This window comes from Mobula birostris, chromosome 1 (genome assembly GCF_030028105.1).
Source record: "Mobula birostris isolate sMobBir1 chromosome 1, sMobBir1.hap1, whole genome shotgun sequence".
NCBI classification, from domain to species: Eukaryota; Metazoa; Chordata; class Chondrichthyes; order Myliobatiformes; family Myliobatidae; genus Mobula; species Mobula birostris.
Genome location: NC_092370.1, coordinates 32,870,825 through 32,896,130, shown reverse-complemented (window position 1 = coordinate 32,896,130; position 25,306 = coordinate 32,870,825). Strand labels below are relative to the sequence as shown.

At 42.3% G+C, this 25,306-nt stretch overlaps 1 protein-coding gene across 9 annotated transcripts in view; it reads right to left on the bottom strand.

Annotated features, from left to right (window-relative positions):
- Nucleotides 1-25,306, bottom strand: part of stau2 (staufen double-stranded RNA binding protein 2) — a 364,656-nt gene that overhangs the window by 189,847 nt on the left and 149,503 nt on the right. For all 9 annotated transcript variants that reach the window (XM_072253656.1, XM_072253677.1, XM_072253693.1 and 6 more), the window contains one exon: nt 22,338-22,497. In XM_072253656.1, coding sequence (XP_072109757.1) covers nt 22,338-22,497 — 160 coding nt within the window. The remainder of the gene's footprint in view (nt 1-22,337; nt 22,498-25,306) is intronic.

The following is a 25,306-nucleotide window of genomic DNA, read 5'->3' as shown; positions in this document are numbered from 1 at the left end:
TCACGACAGGAAGAATGTGGATACTATACAGAGAGTGCAGAGGAGATTTAGAAGGATGTTGCCTGGATTGGAGGGCATACCTCATGAGAATAGGTCGCATGTACCTGGCCTTTTCTCCTTGGAACGGCAGAGGATGAGAGGTAACCTGATAGAGGTGTATAAGATGAAAAGGGGCACTGATCATGTGGATAGTCAGAGGCTTTTTCCCAGGGCTGAAATGGCTAACAGGAGAGGGCATAGCTTTACGGTGCTTGGAAATAGGTATCGAGTAGATGTCAGGGGTAGGTTTTTCCACACAGAGAGTGGTGGGTGCGTGAAATGCACTGCCAGCAGTGGTGGTGGAAGCGGATACAGTAGGATCTTTTAAGAGCCTCTTATGTAGGTACATGGAGGTTAGAAAAATAGAGGCCTATGCGCTAGGGAAATTCTAGGCAGTCTCTAGAGAAGGTTACATGGTCGGCTCAACATTGTGGACCGAAAGGCCTGTAATATGCTATAAATTTCTATGTTCTATATATTGCTCTGATGAAGCAGTAGGCAGCTTTGAGTCTTCAGATAAAAAAGTCAACAATTGCTAAACACACTTCATTCTGAAGTTGACCAAACCTTCTTTCAGGAACTGACTGCCAGAAACATAACTACTAAAGGCAGAGGCCACGACGTTTTGCAACTATGAGACATCACACTTAAAAAAATCCAGTGAATTTATTCACCATTTCCCATCTTTATTCATTATAAGATTCTACAATTTGCCTGAAATTGTGCCTATTTTTAAACTCCAAAGACGTTTACACCCTATCCTCGTTATATGCGTCTTCAGTTATGCAAGGAACCTATTTCTACCAACTTCTCCTTATATGCGTCCAAAACTCAGTTATGTGAGGAGCACTGCTTTCTTGCCAATACAAGTCACGTGCGCACGCCTCACAGTCGGGACGAGAAGCACCGCTTTCCCGCCAATACAAGTCACGTGCACACGCCTCACAGTCTCACTCCCGCCAGTCTCGCATTGGTTTTGGCAACGTGTGGATGTGCGATCTTGCACTCTTAAACTTTTGTTGTTTTTACCTAGCGGTACAGTGATTTTGTGCTTGAAATATTTAGCTAAGCCTCCTAAGCGCCTGATGTCAAGTCTTGGGCCATTAGCCAAGCGGCAGAGAACCACTTTAACACTTGAAAAAAAGTTGGAAATTATAAACAGGGCGGCGTCAGGTGAAGGTAACACAGCTCTGGGATGCTACTTCGACCTGGATGAGTCCACGATTAGAGACATAAAGAAAAATGCTGAGAAAATAAAAAGTGCAGTGATTGATTCATAGTCAGAGTCATTGTCATACTTTATTGATCCCGGGGGAAATTGGTTCTTGTTACAGTTGCACCATAAATAATAAATAGTAATAGAACCATAAATAGTTAAATAGTAATATGTAAATTATGCCAGTAAATTATGAAATAAGTCCAGGACCAGCCTATTGGCTCAGGGTGTCTGACCCTCCAAGGGAGGAGTTGTAAAGTTTGATGGCCACAGGCAGGAATGACTTCCTATGACGCTCTGTGCTGCATCTCGGAGGAATGAGTCTCTGGCTGAATGTACTCCTGTGTCCACCCAGTAGTGGATGGGAGACATTGACCAAGATGGCATGCAACTTGGACAGCATCCCCTTTTCAGACACCGCCATGAGAGAGTCCAGTTCCATCCTCACAACATCACTGGCCTTATGAATGAGTTTGTTGATTCTGTTGGTGTCTGCTACCCTCAGCCTGCTGCCCCAGCACACAACAGCAAACATGACAAGTGTCTTCAAAGATTGCTACCAAAGTGCCTAACCCAATTATGACAAAAATGGAGAAAACGTTGAGTTTGTACATTGAGCATGAAACAAAGGAAAAAACAACACTTAGTCCTAATCATCTTCCTGAGAAAGCTTCGGAAATTTATGGTCACCTTTGTTCAGAGGCTAGTGAGGAAGTGTCAAGTGATATCATTAGCTTTAACAGGCTTCACAACTTAGCTGTGCGTGGTGAGCAAGCCAGTGCTGATCACGAAGCTGCTGAACCCTACCCTGTGCAGTTGTGCACTCTGATAGCTGAGTTAGGCATCACACCAAAGCAGGTGTTTAATGCAGACGAGACCGGGCTTTTTTGGAAGCGCATGTCGAAACGCACTTACATAAGTAAGGATGAAAAAACTGTATCAGGTTTCAAGGCAGCAAAGGATAGATTGACTTTGCTTATGTGTTCCAATGCCAAAGGAGGCTGTAAGATGAAGCCTCTCTTAGTTCACTAAACCCCCGTGCTCTTAAGGGTTTGAGTAAGAATATCCTTCCTGTCCACCAGGCAACTAACTAGAAAGCATGGGTCACTGGTCAAATCTTTGAAGATTGGTTTGCTAATCATTTTGCTGTTGAGGCTGAACGCTACTGCCGGGAACAGAATCTTGCCTTTAAAGTTCTTCTGCTGCTTGATAATGCGCCAGCCCATCCTAAACATTTGGACAGCATTCATTCTAACATAACAGTGCATTTCCTGCCGCCTAACACAACATCGCTGATTCAACCATTCAACCAAGTTGTGATATCCACATTCAAGGCATATTTTTTTACAGCAAATTATCTCTCAGATGCTGCAAGCATCAGATGATTTTGAAAATCCCAGGTGTTTACCAACGGTGAGGGAATGGTGGAAGTCCTTCAATATCAGACATGCCATCAACAACATTGATGAATCCTGGAAAGAGGTCAGGTCAGGTCTTCCTGGAAATCAACTTGGGCAGAGTGTGTGCACACCCTCAAGGGGTTTCCTGCCTTCACTGCAGCCGTCCAGGATTGTGTGGCCCTCAGCCGTAAAATTGGTGGGGAAGGATCCTCAGATCTCCAGACTGCTGATGTGGTAGAACTCCTGGATTCTCATGATGATGAAATAAGTGTGGATGACCTCTGCGTTTAACTCAGACTGAGGGTGATAACGATGAAGAAGAAAGTGTCGAGTTGCAGGTGAAGGATTTTACGGTGAAGCAACTGGCAGAATTTTTTAAGGCTGCGGAACATTTGGCACAAATGGCGATGGACATGGATCCAAGTTTAGAACGGAGTCAGCATTTCAGTCATTCCCTGCAGTCAAGCCTTCTTCCCTACAAGCAAATTTATGCTGAAAAACAAAATGCTGCCTAGCAAACAACCCTCACCACTTTCTTCAAACCGGTGTCATCCCCTGCTGCCGGCAAAACTGAGAGTTCTGTGAGTCTTCCTTCACCCCTTGCTGTCCTTTATGATCCTGACGACCCAGAACCATCCACCTCATCCGTGTAAAGCTGCCCGACACCACAACAACCATTCATCTCCTGGAGCCAACACACCTGCCACTGTTGATGAGTACTGTACACCCTAGTATGTTAACCTTCTATGATTTATTACGTTGAATATTACCTTAAATTGATGAAATATAATACGAATGTTGCCTTGTGCTACTGTTTTTGTGTCATATTGAAATGAAAGTGTGAATAAGTTACAGATAAAACATATTTAGGAAGCCCTCCAGAACGCATCCCTATTTTCTCCATTTAAATAATTATTCACATTAAGCGTCGACTGCGAGGAACGTATCCCCCGCATATACCAGAATGGGCTTCCTAGCTATTTGTTAAATTAGGCAACATACCAAAAATGCGGGAGGAACTCAGCAGTCAGGCAGCATCCATGGAGCCAAATGAACATTTAATATTCCTCCTGATGTGGGTCTCAGCCCAAAACATGGACTGTTTGTTTATCTCCATGGATGCTGCCTGACCTGCTGAGTTGTTCCAACATTTTTTGTGTGTGTTGCTTTAGATTTCTAGCATCTCTTGTGTTGCTAAATGAGGCACTGTCCTGATTGGTATTCATTATTCCATTCATTTTTGCAAGAAAATATGGCTGCTTCCATTTGACATCTCTACATTTGACTAAATATGGAACACAAAATGAGTACAAATGATAATCAAGAGCAATTCTCCAACTCTGGGGCATAGAGTACTAGGACCCCTACACACAAAGACATGATCTCAAATAAAAACAAAATTCTAAAAGAAATGCAAGTTGGCTGTTGCAAAACTACAAAACAGAATAAATCCAAGTGCAAGTCAAGAGGAACTAATCCAAGAAAATCAGCATAAAATTATATTTTTTTAAATTGTCAAAATGCTGTCACTGCTATGTATGTGGTTGAGTTTAATTACACGACATGGCAGTTGCACAATAAGTGGACCTAACCTATTTGGTAAAGTCTGCGAAAAGCACTGTAGTTGCTGCTAACACAACTGTTCACAAATACAGGGACACATTTTTTCCCTCAACCTTGTTGCATTTCAAACTCTCAATCAAACCAAACAGATGAACATGTAGTTTTGGGTGACCAGGAAGTTCCAATTAGTGTCATTAGCATTCCAGGCCAGTGACTTCAGCCGGAAAAAGTATAATTTTATTATTTCAGTGGGGAACCAGTTTCAAGGTCAGGGTTATTGCCCATCCCTGATTGCCCTGGCTGTTATAATTGTAGGGCCTGCTAGGTAATTTCAGAGGACACTGAAGAGTCAACCATTTTGTTGGATGTAGAGTCACATGTAGACTAGAGCAGGCAAAGGCAGCAGATTTTCTCCCCTGCACGTTATGAGGACTGTTTGAAAATATAGCAATTTACCAATCACTAGACTTAAAATAAAATTACAGATTATAAACCAAATTTAAATTCCACAGTTCTCTGGACTGTAAGTCTGGGTCTCTGGCAAGTGACATTTGTTATGCATTATTTATTCCCCTAAGATAAGAGGATGGTTTACTTTAACAAAGAACACTCTCCCTATACCCCCTTAAAATCAAATATCCAGTCATTCACATTACTGTTAAACAAAAATTTGCCTTTAAGCCAAACAACGTTGGAGGCCGGCAAGAAGTCACAGTGGAAGGGAATAAGGGTCACTATAATCTGTGGAACTCATCCTCCAAAAAGTGAGTGCTTCAAAAGGTGTGCAGGAAATTGAAAGAAAGAAAATATCACTTCAAAGAATGCTGTTCTTTGATACCATGCAAAGAAAGCCTTGGGCATAATTTGTGTTCTGTACTGATTGTATCAGTAATTAGTTGCTTAATTCTCCTCCTGAGAGCTAAGATGGAAAATTTTCATACTAAAGTTCGTCAGAAGAACAGCAGGCAGTAATTTCTGGCAGTAAAGTAGCTAATTTCAGAAACATATAGCTTGAGTAGAGTTGCTGAAGATTAAAAAGCAATACAGACAAGGGAATATGGTGGCACATCAATAATACTACTGATTCCCCCAGAGCTGAATGCTTCCATGATGCTGGTGTCAAAGATAGGGAAAATACGTTTTAAAACTGTTGATAATTTAACTTCTTTTAGCTGATACTGACAGCAAAACACTAATATGTGGTTTCTGAAGATTCGTAGCTAGCTATTGCAATGTACTGAGCAATGATGCTATTTAAACAGACATCACACCTTTTTTTTAAAACTCTACTCCAGTAGAGAGTTATACAATTTTGAATGTTTACTGCTGATTAACAAGCTACTTTGCAACTCCAGCCAAAAATGTTTTCAATCACCTAATTTACTCAGCACACAGCATATTATTAGTGCACACAGTCTACTTTGGTGGCATATTAGCTGCAAGGTATGTCAAATCTTCTTTCAAAAGAAAGATAGCAATACCTGTTCAGCAATATGAACAAAAATGTACGTGTAGCTGTTAGAATAATAACTTGTTTTAAAGACAATATCAAACAATTATACAGTCAATTAATGAGATTACAGTAATATTATAAAAATATTAATACATCTCAGATAGTACAGCACAATGTTACCAACTGGTGGGACAATTAAGTGAAAGCATTTGATAGATTTGGATAGAAGAAATACAATTAAAAATTACACATGGCCTTGTTATTTGAGTCGTTAATTATTCAATAAGTCAAACCCGAGACTATATTTGATGGAACACACATCAAAGTTGCTGGTGAACGCAGCAGGCTAGGCAGCATCTCTAGGAAGAGGTACAGTCGACGTTTCAGGCCGAGACCCTTCGTCAGGACTAACTGAAGGAAGAGTTAGTCCTGATGAAGGGTCTCAGCCTGAAACGTTAACTGTACCTCTTCCTAGAGATGCTGCCTGGCCTGCTGCATTCACCAGCAACTTTGATGCGTGTTGCTTGAATTTCCAGCATCTGCAGAATTCCTGTTGACTACATTTGATGGCATATTCTGATTCTCAAATGAACTTAGCTTGTTAAATATACTCAAGAAGGAAATGCATATTTCTAACCATATCAGCAGGCTTGTGCTGGTGGAAGAACTAACTGATGTAGTTTCAGAACAAATTATGGACCTGCACCCAGACCATAACCCTCCAAACTCCTGCCATCCAATACCTATCCAAACTTCTCTTAAATATTGAAATCCAGCTTGCATGCATTACTTGTGCTGGCACACTCTCACAGTCCTCTGAGTGAAGTTTCCCCTCATGTTCCCTTAAACCTTTCACCTTTAACCCTTAACTTATGTTCTCGAGTTGTAGTTCCACTCAGCATCAGCCGAAAAAGCCTGCCTGCATTTACCCTATCTATACCCTTATTTAAAGATGACAAGCTTGGCCAAGGAGTCGTTGTCAAGACATGGGGAACTGGCCCCGATGCAAATTTCCTTACTTATATGCACTTGAAGTTTGTCACTAATTTCTAGTTGTCCAAATCAGTTTGATTTTTGGAAACAGAAAATCTGAAACATTAATTCAGTTGAGTTTACAAGAGCAAGACTCAGTCTCCATGTTGAATTCAATCATTGGTATCTATATATCATATAAGCCAAACAATTTTGTGCATCAGATGTACCATTTTATTACTTCAAAAGAAAAACTTCAACTGCTCTTCATTTACTAATCTACACCAGATGAGATGAAGGTAGACTTGCCTGCAATATTGAAAAATGGCCAGCTCTCCAGTTCTACACAGGATATTAATATACAAAAGTACAAGTAAAAAAAAAGGAAATTGTAAATTATTTGATAAGATGCTTTTTGTTAGTCGCATTGATAGCCTCGTTACTTATTGAGGGCTGAAGGTATAGGTACTTTGGACTTGTCACTGAAGGAAAACAAAACTTGCTGCAACTTCAGAATAAAATGACACCTTGCTCCCCATAATTTGTTCCTATACATAAGACCATAAGACAAAGGAGCAGAAGTAGGCCTTTCGGCCCATCAAGTCTGCTCCGCCATTTTATCATGAGCTGATCCATTCTCCTATTTAGTCCCACTCCCCCGCCTTCTCACCATAACCTTTGATGCCCTGGCTGCTCACATACCTATCAATGCGCTCTGCCTTAAATACACCCAATGACTTGGCCTCCACTGCTGCCCGTGGCAACAAATTCCATAGATTCACCACCCTCTGACTAAAAAAATTTCTTCGCATTTCTGTTCTGAAAGGGCACCCTTCAATCCTGAAGTCATGCTCTCTCGTACTAGACTCCCCAATCATGGGAAACAACTTTGCCACATCCACTCTGTCCATGCCTTTTAACCTTCGAAATGTTTCTATGAGGTCTCCCCTCATTCTTCTAAACTCCAAGGAATACAGTCCAAGAGCCGACAAACATCCCTCATATGTTAACCCTCTCGTTCCCAGAATCATTCTCGTGAATCTTCTCTGTACCCTCTCCAACGTCAGCACATCCTTTCTTAAATAAGGAGACCAAAACTGCCCACAGTACTCCAAGTGAGGTCTCACCAGCGCCTTATAGAGCCTCAACATCACATCCCTGCTCCTATACTCTATTCCTCTAGAAATGAATGCCAACATTGCATTCGCTTTCTTCACTACTGACTCAACCTGGAGGTTAATTTTAAGGGAATCCTGTACGAAGACTCCCAAGTCCCGTTGCATCTCAGAACTTTGAATTCTTTCCCCATTTAAATAATAGTCTGCCCGTTTATTTTTTCTGCCAAAGTGCAGAACTATACACTTTCCAATATTGTACTTCATTTGCCACTTCTCTGCCCATTCTTCCAATCTATCCAAGTCTCTCTGCAGACTCTCCATTTCCTCAGCACTACCGGCCCCTCCACCTATCTTCGTATCGTCAGCAAACTTAGCCACAAAACCATCTATTCCATAATCCAAATCGTTGATGTACAATGTAAAAAGAAGCGGCCCCAACACTGATCCCTGTGGAACACCACTTGTAACCGGCAGCCAACCACAATAGGATCGCTTTATTCCCACTCTCTGTTTCCTGCCAATCAGCCAACGCTCTATCCACGTATGTAACTTTCCCGTAATTCCATGGGCTCTTATCTTGTTAAGTAGCCTCATGTGTGGCACCTTGTCAAACGCCTTCTGAAAATCCAAATATACAACATCCACTGCATCTCCCTTGTCTAGCCTACCGGTAATTTCCTCAAAAAATTGTAATAGGTTTGTCAGGCAGGATTTTCCTTTAAGGAATCCATGCTGAGTTCTGCCTATCTTGTCATATGCCTCCAGGTACTCTGTAACCTCATCCTTGACAATCGACTCTAACAACTTCCCAACCACCGACGTCAAGCTAACAGGTCTATAATTTCCTTTTTGCTTCCTTGCCCCCTTCTTAAATAGCGGAGTGACATTTGCAATCTTCCAGTCTTCCAGAACCATGCGAGAATCTATCAACTTTTGAAAGATCATCGCTAATGCCTCCGCAATCTCCACAGCTACTTCCTTCAGAACACGAGGGTGCATTCCATCTGGTCCAGGAGATTTATCGACCTTTAGCCTATTCAGCTTCCTGAGTACTTTCTCTGTTGTAATTGTGACTGCGCACACTTCTCTTCCCTGCCACCCTTGAGTGTCCGGTATCCTGCTGTCTTCCTCAGTGAAGACTGATGCAAAATACTTGTTCAGTTCCTCTGCCGTCTCCTCATCTCCCATTACAATTTCTCCAGCATCATTTTCTATCGGTCCTATATCTACTCTCACCTGTCTTTTACTCTTTATATACTTGAAAAAGCTTTTAGTATCCTCTTTGATATTATTTGCTAGTTTCCTTTCATAGTTAATCTTTGCTCTCTTAATGACCTTCTTGGTTTCCTTTTGTAAGGTTTTAAAAACTTCTCAATCCTCTGTCTTCCCACTAATTTTTGCTTCCTTGTATGCCCTCTCCTTTGCTTTAACTTTGGCTTTGACTTCTCTTGTCAACCACGGTTGCATCCTTTTTCCACTCGAAAATTTCTTCTTTTTTGGAATATACCTGTCTTGCACATTCCTCATTTTTCGCATAAACTCCAGCCACTGCTGCTCTGCCGTCTTTCCCGCCAGTGTCTCTTTCCAGACAACTTTGGCCAGTTCCTCTCTCATGCCACTGTAATTTCCTTTACTCCACTAAAACACCGACACATCAGATTTCAGCTTCTCTTTTTCTAATTTCACAGTGAACTCAATCATGTTATGATCACTGCCTCCTAAGGGTTCCTTCACCTCAATCTCTCCAATCACCTCCGGTTCATTACACAATACCCAATCCAGTACAGCCGATCCCCTAGTGGGCTCAACAACAAGCTGTTCTAAAAAGCCATCTCACAGACATTCTGCAAGTTCTCTCTCTTGAGATCCAGTGCCGACCTGATTTTTCCAATCTACTCGCATGTTAAAATCCCCCACAATTATCATAACACTGCTCTTCTGACAAGCCTTTCCTATTTCCAGTTGTAATTTGTAGTCCACATCCCTGCAGCTGTTTGGAGGCCTATAAATAACTGCCATCAGGGTCTTTTTAACCCTGCTATTCCTTAGCTCAACCCATAAAGATTCTGCACCTTCCGATCCTATATCACCTCTTTCTAACGATTTAATATCATTTCTTACCAATAAAGCCACGCCTCCCCCTCTGCCTACCTTCCTATCCTTCCGATACACCGTGTATCCTTGGACGTTCAGCTCCCAGAGACATGCATCCTTTAGCCAGGTCTCAGTGACGGCCACAGTATCATACCTGCCAATCTGTAGCAACAAGATCATCCACCTTATTCCTTATGCTGCGCACATTTAAGTATAACACCTTAAGACCAGTATTTGATACTTTTTGCTTTGATTTCACTGCAACTTTATTGCACTTCAACTCATCCCAATGGCTACACATTTGCCCCATCATCTGCCTGTCTTTCCTGACATATTTACTGCTCACTATCTTAGATTTATTTCTGTTATCCCCTTCCTCTGCTCTATCATTCCGGTTCCCATCCCCCTGCCAAATTAGCTTAAACCCTCACTATACATCTAGTGCATTGATTTTAAGAGAATTTTTTTAAAAATTTGATTTGATTTATGATATATTAATTAAAAAAGGTATGATTGATAAATTGACGTTGTTGTTTTCCCACTGTCCCTCAAACATACAGTGAGGTAGCTATGGAGAAGAACAAATTGCTTGCTGAGTTTCAGTGAGTCATAAACTTATGGTACCAAAACAGGTCTTTTGGCCTAGCATAGCCCAGATAACAAAAATACTATTGTGTGTTTAGCCAATGCCACTTCCACCTCTCCTTCCATATTCCTGTAGGAAGGTTACAATACTTCAACACGAGGAATTCTGCAGATGCTGGAAATTCAAGCAAAACACATCTAAGTTGCTGGTGAACGCAGCAGGCCAGGCAGCATCTCTAGGAAGAGGTACAGTTGACCTTTCAGGCCGAGACCCTTCGTCAGGATTAACTGAAGAAAGAGCTAGAAAGAGATTTAAAAGTGGAAGGGGGAGGGGGAGATCCAAAATGATAGGAGAAGACAGGAGGGGGAGGGATGAAGCCAAGAGCTGGACAGGTGATTGGCAAAAGGGATATGAGAGGATCATGGGACAAGAGGCCCAGAGAGAAGGAATAGGGGTCGGGGGAACCCAGAGAATGGGCAAGGGGAATAGTCAGAGGGACAGAGGGAGAAAAAGAAGAGAGAGAGAGAGAGAAAGAATATGTGTATATAAATAACGGATGGGGTACGAGGGGGAGGTGGGGCATTAGCGGAAGTTAGAGAAGTCAATTTTCATGCCATCAGGTTGGAGGCTACTCAGATGAAATATAGGGTGTTGTTCCTCCAACCTGAGTGTGGCTTCATCTTTACAGTAGAGGAGGCCGTGCATAGACATGTCAGAATGGGAATGGGATGTGGAATTAAAATGTGTGGCCACTGAGAGATTCTGCTTTCTCTGGCGGACAGAGCGTAGGTGACCCGATGCAGACTGGGAAATCGTTTTGCTTTTAAAGAAAGGGGCTTCCCTTCCTCCAACATCAACTCTGCTCTCAAACGCATCTCCCCCATTTCACGCACATCTGCTCTCACTCCATCCTCCTGCCACCCCACTAGGAATAGGGTTCCCCTGGTCCTCACCTACCACCCCACCAGCCTCCGGGTCCAACATATTATTCTCCGTAACTTCCGCCACCTCCAACGGGATCCCACCACTAAGCACATCTTTCCTTTCGCCCCCCTCTGCTTTCCGCAAGGATCGCTCCCTACGCGACTCCCTTGTCCATTCCTCCCCCCCATCCCTCCCCACTGATCTCTCTCCTGGCACTTATCCTTGTAAGCGGAACAAGTGCTACACATGCCCTTACACTTCCTCCCTTACCACCATTCAGGGCCCCAGACAGTCCTTCCAGGTGAGGCGACACTTCACCTGTGAGTCGGCTGAGGTGATATACTGCATCCGGTGCTCCCGATGAGGCCTTCTATATATTGGCGAGACCCGATACAGACTGGGAGACCGCTTTGCTGAACACCTACGCTCTGTCCGCCAGAGAAAGCAGGATCTCCCAGTGGCCATACATTTTAATTCCACATCCCATTCCCATTCTGACATGTCTATTCACGGCCTCCTCTACTGTAAAGATGAAGCCACACTCAGGTTGGAGGAACAACACCTTATATTCCGTCTGGGTAGCCTCCAACCTGATGGCATGAACATTGACTTCTCTAACTTCCGCTAATGTCCCACCTCCCCCTCGTACCCCATCCGTTATTTATTTATATAAACACATTCTTTCTCTCTCTCCTTTTTCTCCCTCTGTCCCTCTTACTATTCCCCTTGCCCATCCTCTGGGTTTGTTTCCCCCCCTCCCCCTTTTCCTTCTCCCTGGGCCTCCTGTCCCATGATCCTCTCATACCCCTTTTGCCAATCACCTGTCCAGCTCTTGGCTCCATCCCTCCCCCTCCTGTCTTCTCCTATCATTTTGGATCTCCCCCTCCCCCTCCAACTTTCAAATCCCTTACTAACTCTTCCTTCAGTTAGTCCTGACGAAGGGTCTCGGCCTGAAACGTTGACTGTACCTCTTCCTAGAGATGCTGCCTGGCCTGCTGCGTTCACCAGCAACTTTGATGTAGGTTACAATACTTTATTTGATAATCCAGATACTTTTAACTGTAATGTAAGTTTCTGCATCCAGACTGTTAAATCCAGACCAAATCACTAAATTATTAAACAAAAAAAAATCAATTCCCCCTACAGTCCATGAGACTACAAAACATAGGAAAAGAATTAGGCCATTTGGCCCACAGAATCTGCTCCACCATTCCATCATGACTGATTTATTATCCCTCTCAATTTTATTTTCCTAACCCCATAACCGTTCACCTCTGACTAATCAAGACCTACGTAACTCCACTTTAAATACACCCAATGACTTGGCCTCCATAGCCACGTGTAGCAATGATTCACTACCTTCTGGCCAACGAAATTCCTCCTCACCTCTGTTCTCAATGGACTGAGGCTGTGCCCTCAGATCCTAGACTGACCCACAAAGGAAACATCCTCTCCACATCTACTCTATCCAGATGTTACAATATTTTGTAGATTTCAATGAGATCCTTCCCCATTCATCTAAACTTGCCCCTCCACCTATCTTCGTATCGTCCACAAAAGCATTAATTCCGTCATCCAAATCATTCTCATATAACATAAAGAGAAGTGATCCTAACACCAATCCCTGTGGAAAACCACTAGTCATCAGCAGCCAACTAGAAAAAGGACCCCTTTATTCCATCTCTTTACTTCCTACTGGTCAGTAAATCCTCGATGCATGCTAGTATCTTTCCTGTAATACCATGGACTCTTATCTTGTTAAGCAGTCTCATGTGTGACACCTTGTCAAAGGTTTCTGAAACTCCAGGTAAACAACATCCACTAACTCCCCTTTGTCTTTCCTGCTTGCTATTTCTTCAAAGAATTCCACCAGATTTGTCAGGCAAGATTTCCCCTTAAAGAAACCATGATGACTTTTGCCTATTTTAGCACGTGCCTCGAAATATTCCAAAACCTCCAGTCAAGATGACACCAGTGAAAATGATTTCTCAAGCAACAACTCCAGATAGCCAATCTCTTCAATTATTTCACTTACTCTACATCTTCAGCTTGTTCTTTCTGTCTTGATTGTGTTACAGAAACTGCTGGAGCCTGTGATATGCTGTTTGGAATTCAATCGAATAACCTAACAAGAACACAAGCTGCCTCGTAGAAAAGATCAGAGAAGAGCTGGGGAGTCATGAGCAACTCTATTTCGAAGTGTCAAGGAAGATGTGAATGCAGAGGAGGTCAGAGGTCACTCTCAATGGAGGCCACGGGGTCAGTAGCTGGGTCTGCAGTGTTTGAGCTTGGACCCAGCGTGGTGGTCGCTCTTTGTGGAAGGACTGAGTACATGCAGCTGCTCTCCTTGAAAGCTGATGGAAGGAAGTTTTCGATATGCTAAAATTTACGTGAATATTGGACAGTACTTTCTATTGGTCTCCTTCAGTTTTCGGTGTTTTCTTCCTTGTCACTGATTGGCAGGCGGGAGAAATATAACTTTTCATGCGAGGGAGAAGTTGGGAACTTGGCATCCCATATTCTTATTGGTGTTTTTCTGTGTGGGTGAATCTGTTAGTTTTTGTGTGAGAGAGAGGGGTTTGGGGGTTTTGATGCTATTGCTTTCTGCAAGCAGGGGGTTGGGGGATTTGACGCTATCATTACTGGTTTTTGTGAGGATGTTGGGGCTTTGGGGTTTATGGGGGTGTTCGGTTAGTTTTTTGTGTGAGGTAGGTATGGGGGATTTTGGGGTTTGTAAGTTTTGTTTCCGTATCATTGTGGGGGAGTGATGGCTCTTTTTTTCAACAACTCACATGGGTTTTCTGTGTTTCATGGCTATCTGGAAAAGACAAACATCAGAGTTGTATTTTACATGCATACCTTGACAATAAAATGAACCTTTGAACCTCATCCTTAATAAATGACTCCAACACCTTCTCAACACAGAAGTCAGGTCTATAATTTCCTTTCCTCTGCCTCCTGCACTTCTTAAAATCTGCAGTGTCATTTGCAATTTCCCTCGCCCTAATGATTCTCGAAAGATCATCACTAATGCCTCCACAATCTCTTCAGCTACCTCTTTCAGAACCCTGGGGTATAATCCATCTGGTCGAGGTGATTAATCTACCTTCATAACTTTCACCTTCCAAAGTACCTTCTCCTTAGAACAACAATACTCACTTCTGGCATACTGCTAGTGTCTTTCATAGTGAAGATTGATGGAAAATAGTTATAAAATTCCCCCACTTTTAAATTTGGCTCCCATTACTACCTCTCCAGTGACATTTTCCAGTGATCTAATATCCACTCTCACCTCTCTTTTACTCTTTATATATTGAAAAAGCTTTTAGTATCCTCTTTGATATTATTAGCTAGCTTCCATTCATATTTCATTTTTTCTCCCCTTATGGCTTTTTGGTTGCCTTGGTTGTTTCTTTAAAAAGCCTCCCAAACATGTAACGTCCCACTAATTTTTGCTATATTATATGCCCCTCTCTTTTGCTTTTATGCTTCTTTGACTTCCCTTGTCAGCCACGGTTGCTTTATCCTCCCTTTAGAGTACTTCATCTTTGAGATATATTTATCTTGTGCCTTCTGAATCATTCACAGAAACTTCAGCCATATTTTTTCTGCCATCATCCCTGTTAGTGTCCCCTTCGAATCAACCTTGTCCAGCTCCTCTCTCATGCCTCTTTAATTCCCCTTACTCCACTGCAATACTGATATATCTAGCTTTACCTTCTCCCTCTCAAACTGCAGGGTGAATTCTATCACTGCTTCCTATCAGTTCTTTTACCTTAAGCTCCTTAATCAAATTTGGTTCATGACACAGCACCCAATCCAGAAATGCCTTTCCCCAAGGGGGGGGCTGAACCACAAGCTGCTCTTAAAAAGCCTCTTGGGATCCAGCACCAAGATGATTTTCTATCTCCCATTGTAATTTGCACCCCACATCCTGGCTACAATATGGAGGCCTGTATATAACTCCGAGTATTTTTACCCCTTGCCGTTTCTTAACTCTGTCCACAAGAATTATACATCTTCCGATCCTATGTCACTTCTTTCTAAAGATTTGATTTCATTTTTTTTAAACCAACAGGGCCACCTCACCCCCTCTGCCTACCTGCTTGTCCTTTCGAAACAATGTGTATCCTTGGATGTTAAGCTCCCAACTATGATCTTCCTTCAGCCATGACTCAGAGATGCTCACATCATACCTGCCAATCTCTAACTGCGCTACAAGATCATCTACCTTATTCTATGCATTCAAATATAACACCTTCAGTACGATATTCATCATCCTTTTTGAATTTGTCCCCTTGCTATACTTTAACCCAGCCCACTGACTGCAATTTTGCTCTATCATCTGCCTTGTCTTGCCTCACAGACTTACTACAAACTGCATCTAGTAGCATACCAACTGCTCCATCCTCAGCCCTATTACCCAGTTCCCATCCCTCTTGCCAAATTAGTTTAAACCCACGCCAAAAGCTTTAGCAAACCTGCCCAAGAGGATATTGGTTCTCCCTCGAGTTGAAGTGCAACCTGTTTTTTTCTACCCAGGTTATAGCTTCCCCAGAACACATTCCAATGATCCAGAAATCTGAAACCCTGCTTCTGCCAATTCCTCAGCCACACATTCGTCTGCCAAATCATCCTATTCTTATTTACCTTCTCTGGCACATGGCACAGGCAGCAACTCAGAGATTACTGCTCTGGAGGTCCTGCTTTTCAGCTTTCCACCAAGCTCCCTATATTCTCTCTTCAGGACCTCCTCCCTTTTCCTATGTTGTTGCTATCAATATGTACCATGGTTGGTCATTGTTCACCCTCCCCCTTTGGAATACTGTGGACCTGAACCGAGGCATCCCTGACCCTGGCACCTAAGAGGCAAAATGCCACCAGGGTGTCTTCTCACATGCAAAGAATCTTCTGTCTGGTTCTCTGACTATGGAATCGCCTACCACTACTGCACTCCTCCCCCTTTCCCTTCTGCGCCACAGAGCAAGACTCAGTGCCAGAGATCTGCTCACTGTGGCTTCTCCCTGGCAGGTTGATTGCCCATACAGTACCCAAAGTAGTATACATTTCTGAGGGGAACGGCTACAGGGGTATCTGCTTATTCCCTTTCTCTCTCCTGGCAGTCACCCAGGTTCTTGCCTCCAAAGGAAATAACCCAATTCCAATAAACCTCTCTGCCAAGGTAACAAGGCCTACTTTGTTCTTGTTTTTCAAACCTCACGTTATTTTGTAAACCTATTTTACGTCACTTTCAGCCACATGGCAAAAAGAATCACAGCCTCAAAAATCTCCATGTATTACAAAAACTGTGTATACTTATCATGGTGATTTTCTCCGCAAATGCTCCACTATCACATCCTTCCCATAACGCCAATAATCAAAACTGTACATGGTATTCCAATTCTGGCCTAACTTTCTATACCTCTAAAACAGTGTGCTTACTTTTATTCTGTCCCACAGCCAGTAAAGTATACAAGGTGACACAGCAGTGCTGCTCGGAGAGCTGCTCTCTCACAGTGCCAGAGACCTAGGTTCAATTCCTGATCTCCTGTGTTGTCTGTATGGAGCTTGCATGTTCTTCCAATGGCTGCGTAGGTTTTCTCCACAAGCTCTGGTTTCCCATCGCATTCCAATGTTGTGTAGGTTAATTGATCACCACAATTTGCCCCTAGTGTGTAGGTGAGTGATAGAACCTAGGGGTGTTGAAAAGGATATGGAGAGAATAAAATAATGGAATTAAAGTAGGATTAGTAGAAATTGAGTGCCAGATGGCCAGCATGGTCTAGATGAAGCAAGGAGCTGCTTCTGTGCAATTTTTTTCTGATTCTATGACAATATTTATAGCCATATTATCCAATTGGCCTTCACATATATGCACTTAAATATCCTAGGATTTCCGTGCACTTCTTGATATAGAACGTTAAAGCACAGTACAAGTCGTTCGGTCCACATATCTAATTTTTGTACAATGTATTCCCTTATGACATTATGATATACTTCACCAATCTGAATTCCATTTGGCACTTCTGTCCACCTGACCACCCTACTGCTATTTCATAGCTGTCTTAAACTTACTTCTTCACTGTCAACCAAATAACCAGTTTTGCTATCATCTGCATATTTATTCATTATGCCACTGGTATTAAAAACAAATGATAGACATACAACAAATCAGTGATATATACGAAAAGCAATGGAGCCAGTATTGTATCCCAAGGACCCTCCATTGCATATACACTTCCTATTAAACAACATTTTTCAGTGTCTGCTACCGAGCCAATCCCAGATCCAACTTGACAATTCACCTCGGATTTTATTTCTCAGAGCAGTCTGTCTTACCAGACTTTGTTTAAAATCTCTAATCATTTAAATGGAGCCCAGAACATTAGTCTGTTGCACTTATGGGAAGATATCTACCAGCTGGATATAAAGTAGTGCCAACATGATAGCAACTTTTCTTCCAGATTCAGACACCCAGAGATTGGCTCCCAGGATTGTTTGACTCAGTATAATAACCATCACCTAGAACCAACCAGGGCAACACAGCATCTGTCCCAGAAATGAGAATAATAAATAGTGTACTTGTAACTCTTCTTTTCCCAACAGGAATCCTTCCATATATGCCTTGAATAATAACTAAAAGTTAGCATTTATGAAACATTAATTTTTGAGATCTGATCTCTCAGACTTCAAGACCTGCTTGAGAAGTCCAGATTTGGTAATTTTTTCCAATTAGGTCCGACAGTAATATCCAGTACTCATTTAGAAATGAGAAAAAACATCTGCACAATCTTTACATATCCCTTATATAAACATTTACATTTTAAACACTGATATTCTTAACATTTATCCTGCTGAATAAACAGGAACTCTACATGACGAAAACTGATTCTAACATTTAATCAAAGCACTTTCATGCTGTCTGTTGACACACAGTGAAAATGTTTTCATGCATCCCACATCAATGTCTTTCCAGCACATTAAGTTCTCAATTATCCTGCAAAAAAACTTTTTGCAAACAAGTGGTAAAATGCATTGTTTAATGAAACTAGAATTAAGACCAAAAGATATAGGAGCAGAATTAGGCCATGTGGCCGGCTAAGCCTGTTCCAGCATTTCATCTTGGTTGATCCATTCCCCTCTCAGCCCCAATCTCCTGCCTTTTCCCCCATATCTCTTCATGCCCGACTGATTAAGAATCTATCAGCATCAGCCTTAAATCATTTAAATGGGCAACAGAATATATTCAGACTGAAAGAAACCTCATCTCCCCTCTTTGTTAGGATTAAATCAACTATCCAAATTTTGACTTCCCACACTCTTCAAGGTCAATGTATGTATTGGATCAGAATATGCCAGGCCCTGCCTAGACTCTGCAGCACTTCCATGGTCACCTTCAACCAGCCAAATCCAGAGAACCAATTTCAAAAGACGCTTGCAGTCCAGGAACCAAGTGGTGAGATTGCGACAGCAGCTGAGGCCCCTTGCTAGGTGCCCATGGTAGCCTTTCACAGAAGGCAAAGCAGCTTTGTAGTCTGTCAAAATGCTTAAGAATTTCAAACAATTTTAAATATCACGAATAAATAAAAATTAAATCAATGGTCATTTATAAACTAATAAAATTGAAGGGAATGATTAGAAAATTTTGAAAAATTATTGAAGTCACATAAAGGCACTAGAGATAATTAAAACATGAAACAATTTTTAAAAAGTATTTCTCCTTTGCCTTTTCCATCTGCAAACCAAGAATCCCCACTGAAATCAAAAGAATTCCAATCAAAAGAATTCAGCAACTGAATGTAATGGCAGATGCATGTTTGTATCTGTCTGAAACTAACTTCCATCCTATTTGCTGTATTGTTGGTGACACAGCCTGACACAGCCAACTGCATTAAACCCATTGTTATTAACAGTTACATGTGACTGTACTTTATCAGTTCGCTTTCAGTTTCTTACTAGTTACAAAATTGACCATATTGATCAAAGTTATCAACCCGTCCCACTAAATGACTGCACCTCCTGAAGCTCTTTGGCCATCCCATTCTCTTATTTCCTTCAGCAGCACTAATCTTTCAGAGTTCCACTGCTTTGCCTTGTTGCATTGACTGCACTAATTGTGTCTACTTCTAATGTATAGCATCTAATCCTTAGATTCTATTGATTCATTACTTGCACATTATCTCAAAGGGTTCATTCCCAAGCACCAAGCTACTTTTAAAATGAGTGCTCTATGTCCAACTTGGCCCCTCTGCTGTTATCGCTGCTTTCTGGAGCTTTGCTGTGCTTTCTAATTGCCCCAACAATCAAATTATTGCTTTCATTTATCACCTATAACCTATCTCAACCAATTTACTACTGAAACCCTCATTACTTCTAGAATGAACTACGTCAGAGCTCACCTTGTAAAATACTGTCTCCAGCAATGACAAACCATGGCTGATCCACAATTCTGTAACTCAAAAACTTTCTCATTCTCATCAGTTTCTAACAAGTTCTACAGATTCATCATTTCCCAAACAGGTTGCATAGTTTCAATCGGTGATCCCTATTCTTTTCCCTTACCTAATTAAACCATTAATTATTAAAGCTAAGTTTTCTTAAAATAAGGATGAGAAATTGTATCCGGGTAACTTGCATACTTGTCTGCCATGGGAGCCCAACTCATTAACTAAAGAAACAAGTGACGCAGCAGATGCTGAAAATCCAGATTAACACACACAAAATGCTTGAGGAACTCAGCAGGTAAGGCAGCATCTATGGAAAATCATCAACAGTCGACATTTCAGACTGAGACTCTTCATCACGATTAGAAAGGAAGGGGAAGAAGCCAGAAGAAGATGGTGGGAGGGGAAGGAGTACAATCTAGAAGGTGATAGGAAAAGCCAGGTATGTGGAAGAGGGGTTTGAAGCAAGCTGCTGGGAGGTTATAGGTAGAAAAGGTCATTGGCTGAAGAAGAAGATATCAACTAGGAAAAGGGATTGGTCCATAGGAGAAAGGAAAGGAGGATGGGCTCCAGGGAAGGTGATAGGCAGGTGAGAAGAGCGAAGAGGGGAGCCAGAGCAAGGAATGGAAGAAGAGGGAGGAGAGAAGGGGAAAATTACTCGGTTGCAGAAATCGATGTTCATGCCATCAGGCTGGAGGCTACCCAGAGGAATTAAAAGGTATTGTTCCTCCAACCTGAGAGTAGCATCACCCTGACAGTAGAGGAGGCCATGAATTGATGTGTCAGAATAGGAATGGGAACTGGAATTAAAATAGTTGGCCACCAGAAAACCTTGTTTGTTGCAGATGGTCCCCCCATTCTACATTGGACCACACCAATGTAGAAGAGGCCGCATCAGAATTACCAGCTACAGTAGAGGGCACCAACTGATTTGCAGGTGAAGTGTTGCCTCACTAGAAGGACTGTTTGGGGCCCTGAAGGGAAGTGATGGAGGAGGTGAACGGGCAGGTGTGGCACTTCTTCCACTTGCAGGGATATGTGCCAGGAGGTCAATCAGTGGGAAAGGGATGAATGGACAAGGGAATCATGGAACACGATCCCTGCGGAAAGCGGAGAGTAAGAGAGGGAGGTTAAGGTGTGTTTGGTGTTAAGTAGAATGTACACAGAATAATGTGCTGGATGTGGAGGCTCATGGGGTGGTAGGTGAGGACAGGACAAACTCTATCCCTGTGAAGATGGAATGAGGGCAGATGTCCAAGAAATTGTGGAGATGCAGGGGAGGGCAGTATTAACTAAAACTCAGACGACCCAGGTCCATTTTAGACTCTCTGAGACATATGCAGTCCTCCTCAATCTATTTTATCCTTTTATAGAACCCTCTCAAGAATCTGACATCATGGAGAATGGAGGCAGGTCAGTTATATAAATATGCTAGCTGCATGAGAATTGCCCAGTATAAACGTTACTTTACATAATACACTAGTATGCTATGCTTAAACCATTAAATAAGCTGCTAAACTATATAACATCTCATTATCCTTCTAAATAAATGTCTAAATTTTAAGACAGGCAGCATTAATTCAAGATAGGACGAAAAGAAATCAAATAAATGTACCCGCCATCACAAGAAGTGCCAATTCTTTTAAAAAGATGCTGCTGCTTAATCAGCGTATGATGGCATGGTCCCTTATCTATTAATGTATTAACTGTGTGCCACATACGTTTTTGAAAAAAGTTAAATACTGCTCAATATTCTTAGAAATTTTACTAGCTGCATGAGAATTTTGGATGCAAAAACACTGGGTAAATGAGAGTTTACCATCTTATGAGCGTTTGTTGTGAGGGTTGGTTTACCTCTTAATTCCTCATTCAATATAATCCTACCCTCTGCCTCAATTAGGGAAATAAAGCCGGCAATAGTCTTATGTAGCACTGGAACGAGTCGCCCACTTTATTTCTTGGCAGACATTTGTGCTTTGTTCAGAACATAAAGTGAAAAAAATGCCCATATTTTAGATAGGACATTAATTTAAAAATATTCTCAACAACATTGAGGTAGCTTCCCCAATTGAAATAAAATTCCAAAGGCAAGTTCCAATATAGAACCAAATTTTAAATCAGGAAATGTCCCAAGGTACTATAGGCAAGCAACTGGAGCAGAATAGATTTTAGATCCCTGGGTAATGGAAGGAAAAATCTGCTACATTTTCTGTTCTTGATCACTATAAAAAAAATAGAACTGGGCACATCTGCAAAAAGGAAGTCACCACTAATGAATCCACCAAAAGGACTGCTACCTTAGTGTGTCCCAATCTGCAAAGTTATTCCAGTAACCACAAATATTTTTGGTATAAAATTGGGGAGGGGAGGGGAAAGAAGGGGGTTATTCTATAGTGTAAGCATGTAACCGGAAGATATTATTAAAACTTTTAGTGAAGATAAACCTTTCAGCAACGGGTAAACCACTTAAGACAAGCTAGCAAAACTAATGCAGATTATTCAGATTCTGGTGATTGATAAATATTTACCCGACATGTCCTTTCTGGAATAGGTTTATCACGAAGAGCCTGAAGGGCTTTCATAGCAGCATTGTGTCTAGCAGCTTGACGAGTCCGTCCTTCTCCAATAAATTCCGAATGACCCACAAGCAACTGGACATAAAATAATTTGGGAGTTGGATAATGGTACCTGTGTTGAGCAAAAGTCAACAAACATATTTTGAGACAAGCAGAACTCACCTTGGGTTTGTTAACAATGATCACTTTGTTGCACCATGCAGTTCTTGTGAACTCTGAGACAATTAACAATTAAACAACAGTTGGTTGTTGCCAGCTGGTCTTGTATTTGCAACTGTAGATAAAACACAGCATTTATTTGGGTGCCAGTGGGGAAGGTATATGAAATCTTGGCAAAATATCCTTGTGGAGACTACCACACCCCAGCCACCCCAAGAGGAAGATGATTTTTTAAGAAATCTGTTGTTGACATTTGTCATAAACAATTAGAGCCAGCATCCATGGAATGCAAAACATTCTTGTCATTGTTGGCCTTGTAATTTAATCAGTTTCTCTCAACCTTAATAAAGTGTTACATTGTTAATGCTCCAATATGCAAAAAAAATTCTTTGCTGCAAAATTCAAGTCAAACATAACTAAAAAAAACCCAATTATGCCAACCAAGATATTTAAATGTGGTAATGAAAACAGGCATTCATTATTAAGCAAAGGAAAAGAGCCAAGAATAAAAACTTAAGATGTTCAAAACCTTGGTTTCTCTTTTCCTCCTGGTGAGAGACCAACTACACACTAAATGCGGCCTATATTCAGCAGTTATCCAAGCAGCAACTCTTCACATCTAGAGCCTTGATATTATTTATAGCTCATCTCAACCACAAACTCATTGAATAAACACAGCCAGGAAAACAGGATCACTCATTCCCTCAGCCTATTTCAGTACTCAATTGACTCGTACCTCTACTAACATTTGACTGAAGTTCTGTATTCCTACATCCAAAATATTTTTCATACATTTATAACAACCTCTTCACACTCACCAAGTATCGCAACTAACAAGGGTATCATAAAATCTCAGTGTTCTGAAGAATAAAACATCACACTCAGCCTACACTTGAAATGAAGTGGAATCTGGGAAACAGTTCCACAGCATAAAAGTGAGGATCAACAGGCTCCAGGACAGCTTCTTACACCAGGCCATCAGATTGATTAATTCATGCTGACACAATTGTATTTCTAAGTATATTGACTGTTCTGTTGTTTATCTTACTGTACATACTGTTATTACAAATTACTACAAATTGCACATTGAACATTTAGATGGAGATGTAACGTAAAGAATTTTACTCCTCATGTATGTGAAGGATGTAATAAAGTCAATACATTATAAGCTCCTATGTGCAACAACACGCTGCAAAGATCAAAGACACTGCATGATGGTTTAACAACAGGAATTCTGCAGATGCTGGAAATTCAAGCAACACACATCAAAGTTGCTGGTGAACGCAGCATCTGTAGGAAGAGGTGCAGTCGACGTTTCAGGCCGAGACCCTTCGTCAGGACTAACTGAAGGAAGAGTGAGTAAGGGATTTGAAAGTTGGAGGGGGAGGGGGAGATCCAAAATGATAGGAGAAGACAGGAGGGGGAGGGATGAAGCCAAGAGCTGGACAGGTGATAGGCAAAAGGGATATGAGAGGATCATGGGACAGGAGGTCCGGGAAGAAAGATGGGGGGGGGGAGAACGGGGACCCAGAGGATGGGCAAGAGGTATATTCAGAGGGACAGAGGGAGAAAAAGGAGAGTGAGAGAAAGAATGTGTGCATAAAAATAAGTAACAGATGGGGTACGAGGGGGAGGTGGGGCCTAGCGGAAGCCTACTGACTCTCACAGCTATCTGGACTATTCCTCTTCTCACCCTGTCTCTTGCAAAACGCCATCCCCTTCTCGCAATTCCTCCGTCTCCGCCGCATCTGCTCTCAGGATGAGGTTTTTCATTCTAGGACGAGGGAGATGTCTTCATTTTTTAAACAAAGGGGCTTCCCTTCCTCCACTATCAACTCTGCTCTTAAACGCATCTCCCCCATTTCACGCACATCTGCTCTCACTCCATCCTCCCGCCACACCACTAGGAATAGGGTTCCCCTGGTCCTCACCTACCACCCCACCAGCCTCCGGGTCCAACATATTATTCTCCATAACTTCTGCCACCTCCAACAGGATCCCACCACTAAGCACATCTTTCCCTCCCCCCCCCCGCATTCCGCAGGGATCGCTCCCTACACAACTCCCTTGTCCATTCGTCCCTCCCATCCCTCCCCACTGATCTCCCTCCTGGCACTTATCCATGTAAGCGGAACAAGTGCTACACATGCCCTTACACTTCCTCCCTTACCACCATTCAGGGCCCCAAACAGTCCTTCCAGGTGAGGCAACACTTCACCTGTGAGGCGATTGGGGTGATATACTGCGTCCGGTGCTCCCGATGTGGCCTTTTATATATTGGCGAGACCCGACGCAGACTGGGAGACCGCTTTGCTGAACATCTACGCTCTGTCCGCCAGAGAAAGCAGGATCTCCCAGTGGCCATACATTTTAATTCCACATCCCATTCCCATTCTGACATGTCTATCCACGGCCTCCTCTACTGTAAAGATGAAGCCATACTCAGGTTGGAGGAACAACACCTTATATTCCGTCTGGGTAGCCTCCAACCTGATGGCATGAACATCGACTTCTCTAACTTCCGCTAGGCCCCACCTCCCCCTCGTACCCCATCTGTACTTATTTTTATGCACACATTCTTTCTCTCACTCTCCTTTTTCTCCCTCTGTCCCTCTGAATATACCCCTTGCCCATCCTCTGGGTCCCCCCGCCCCCCCTTGTCTTTCTTCCCGGACCTCCTGTCCCATGATCCTCTCGTATCCCTTTTGCCTATCACCTGTCCAGCTCTTGGCTCTATCCCTCCCCCTCCTGTCTTCTCCTAT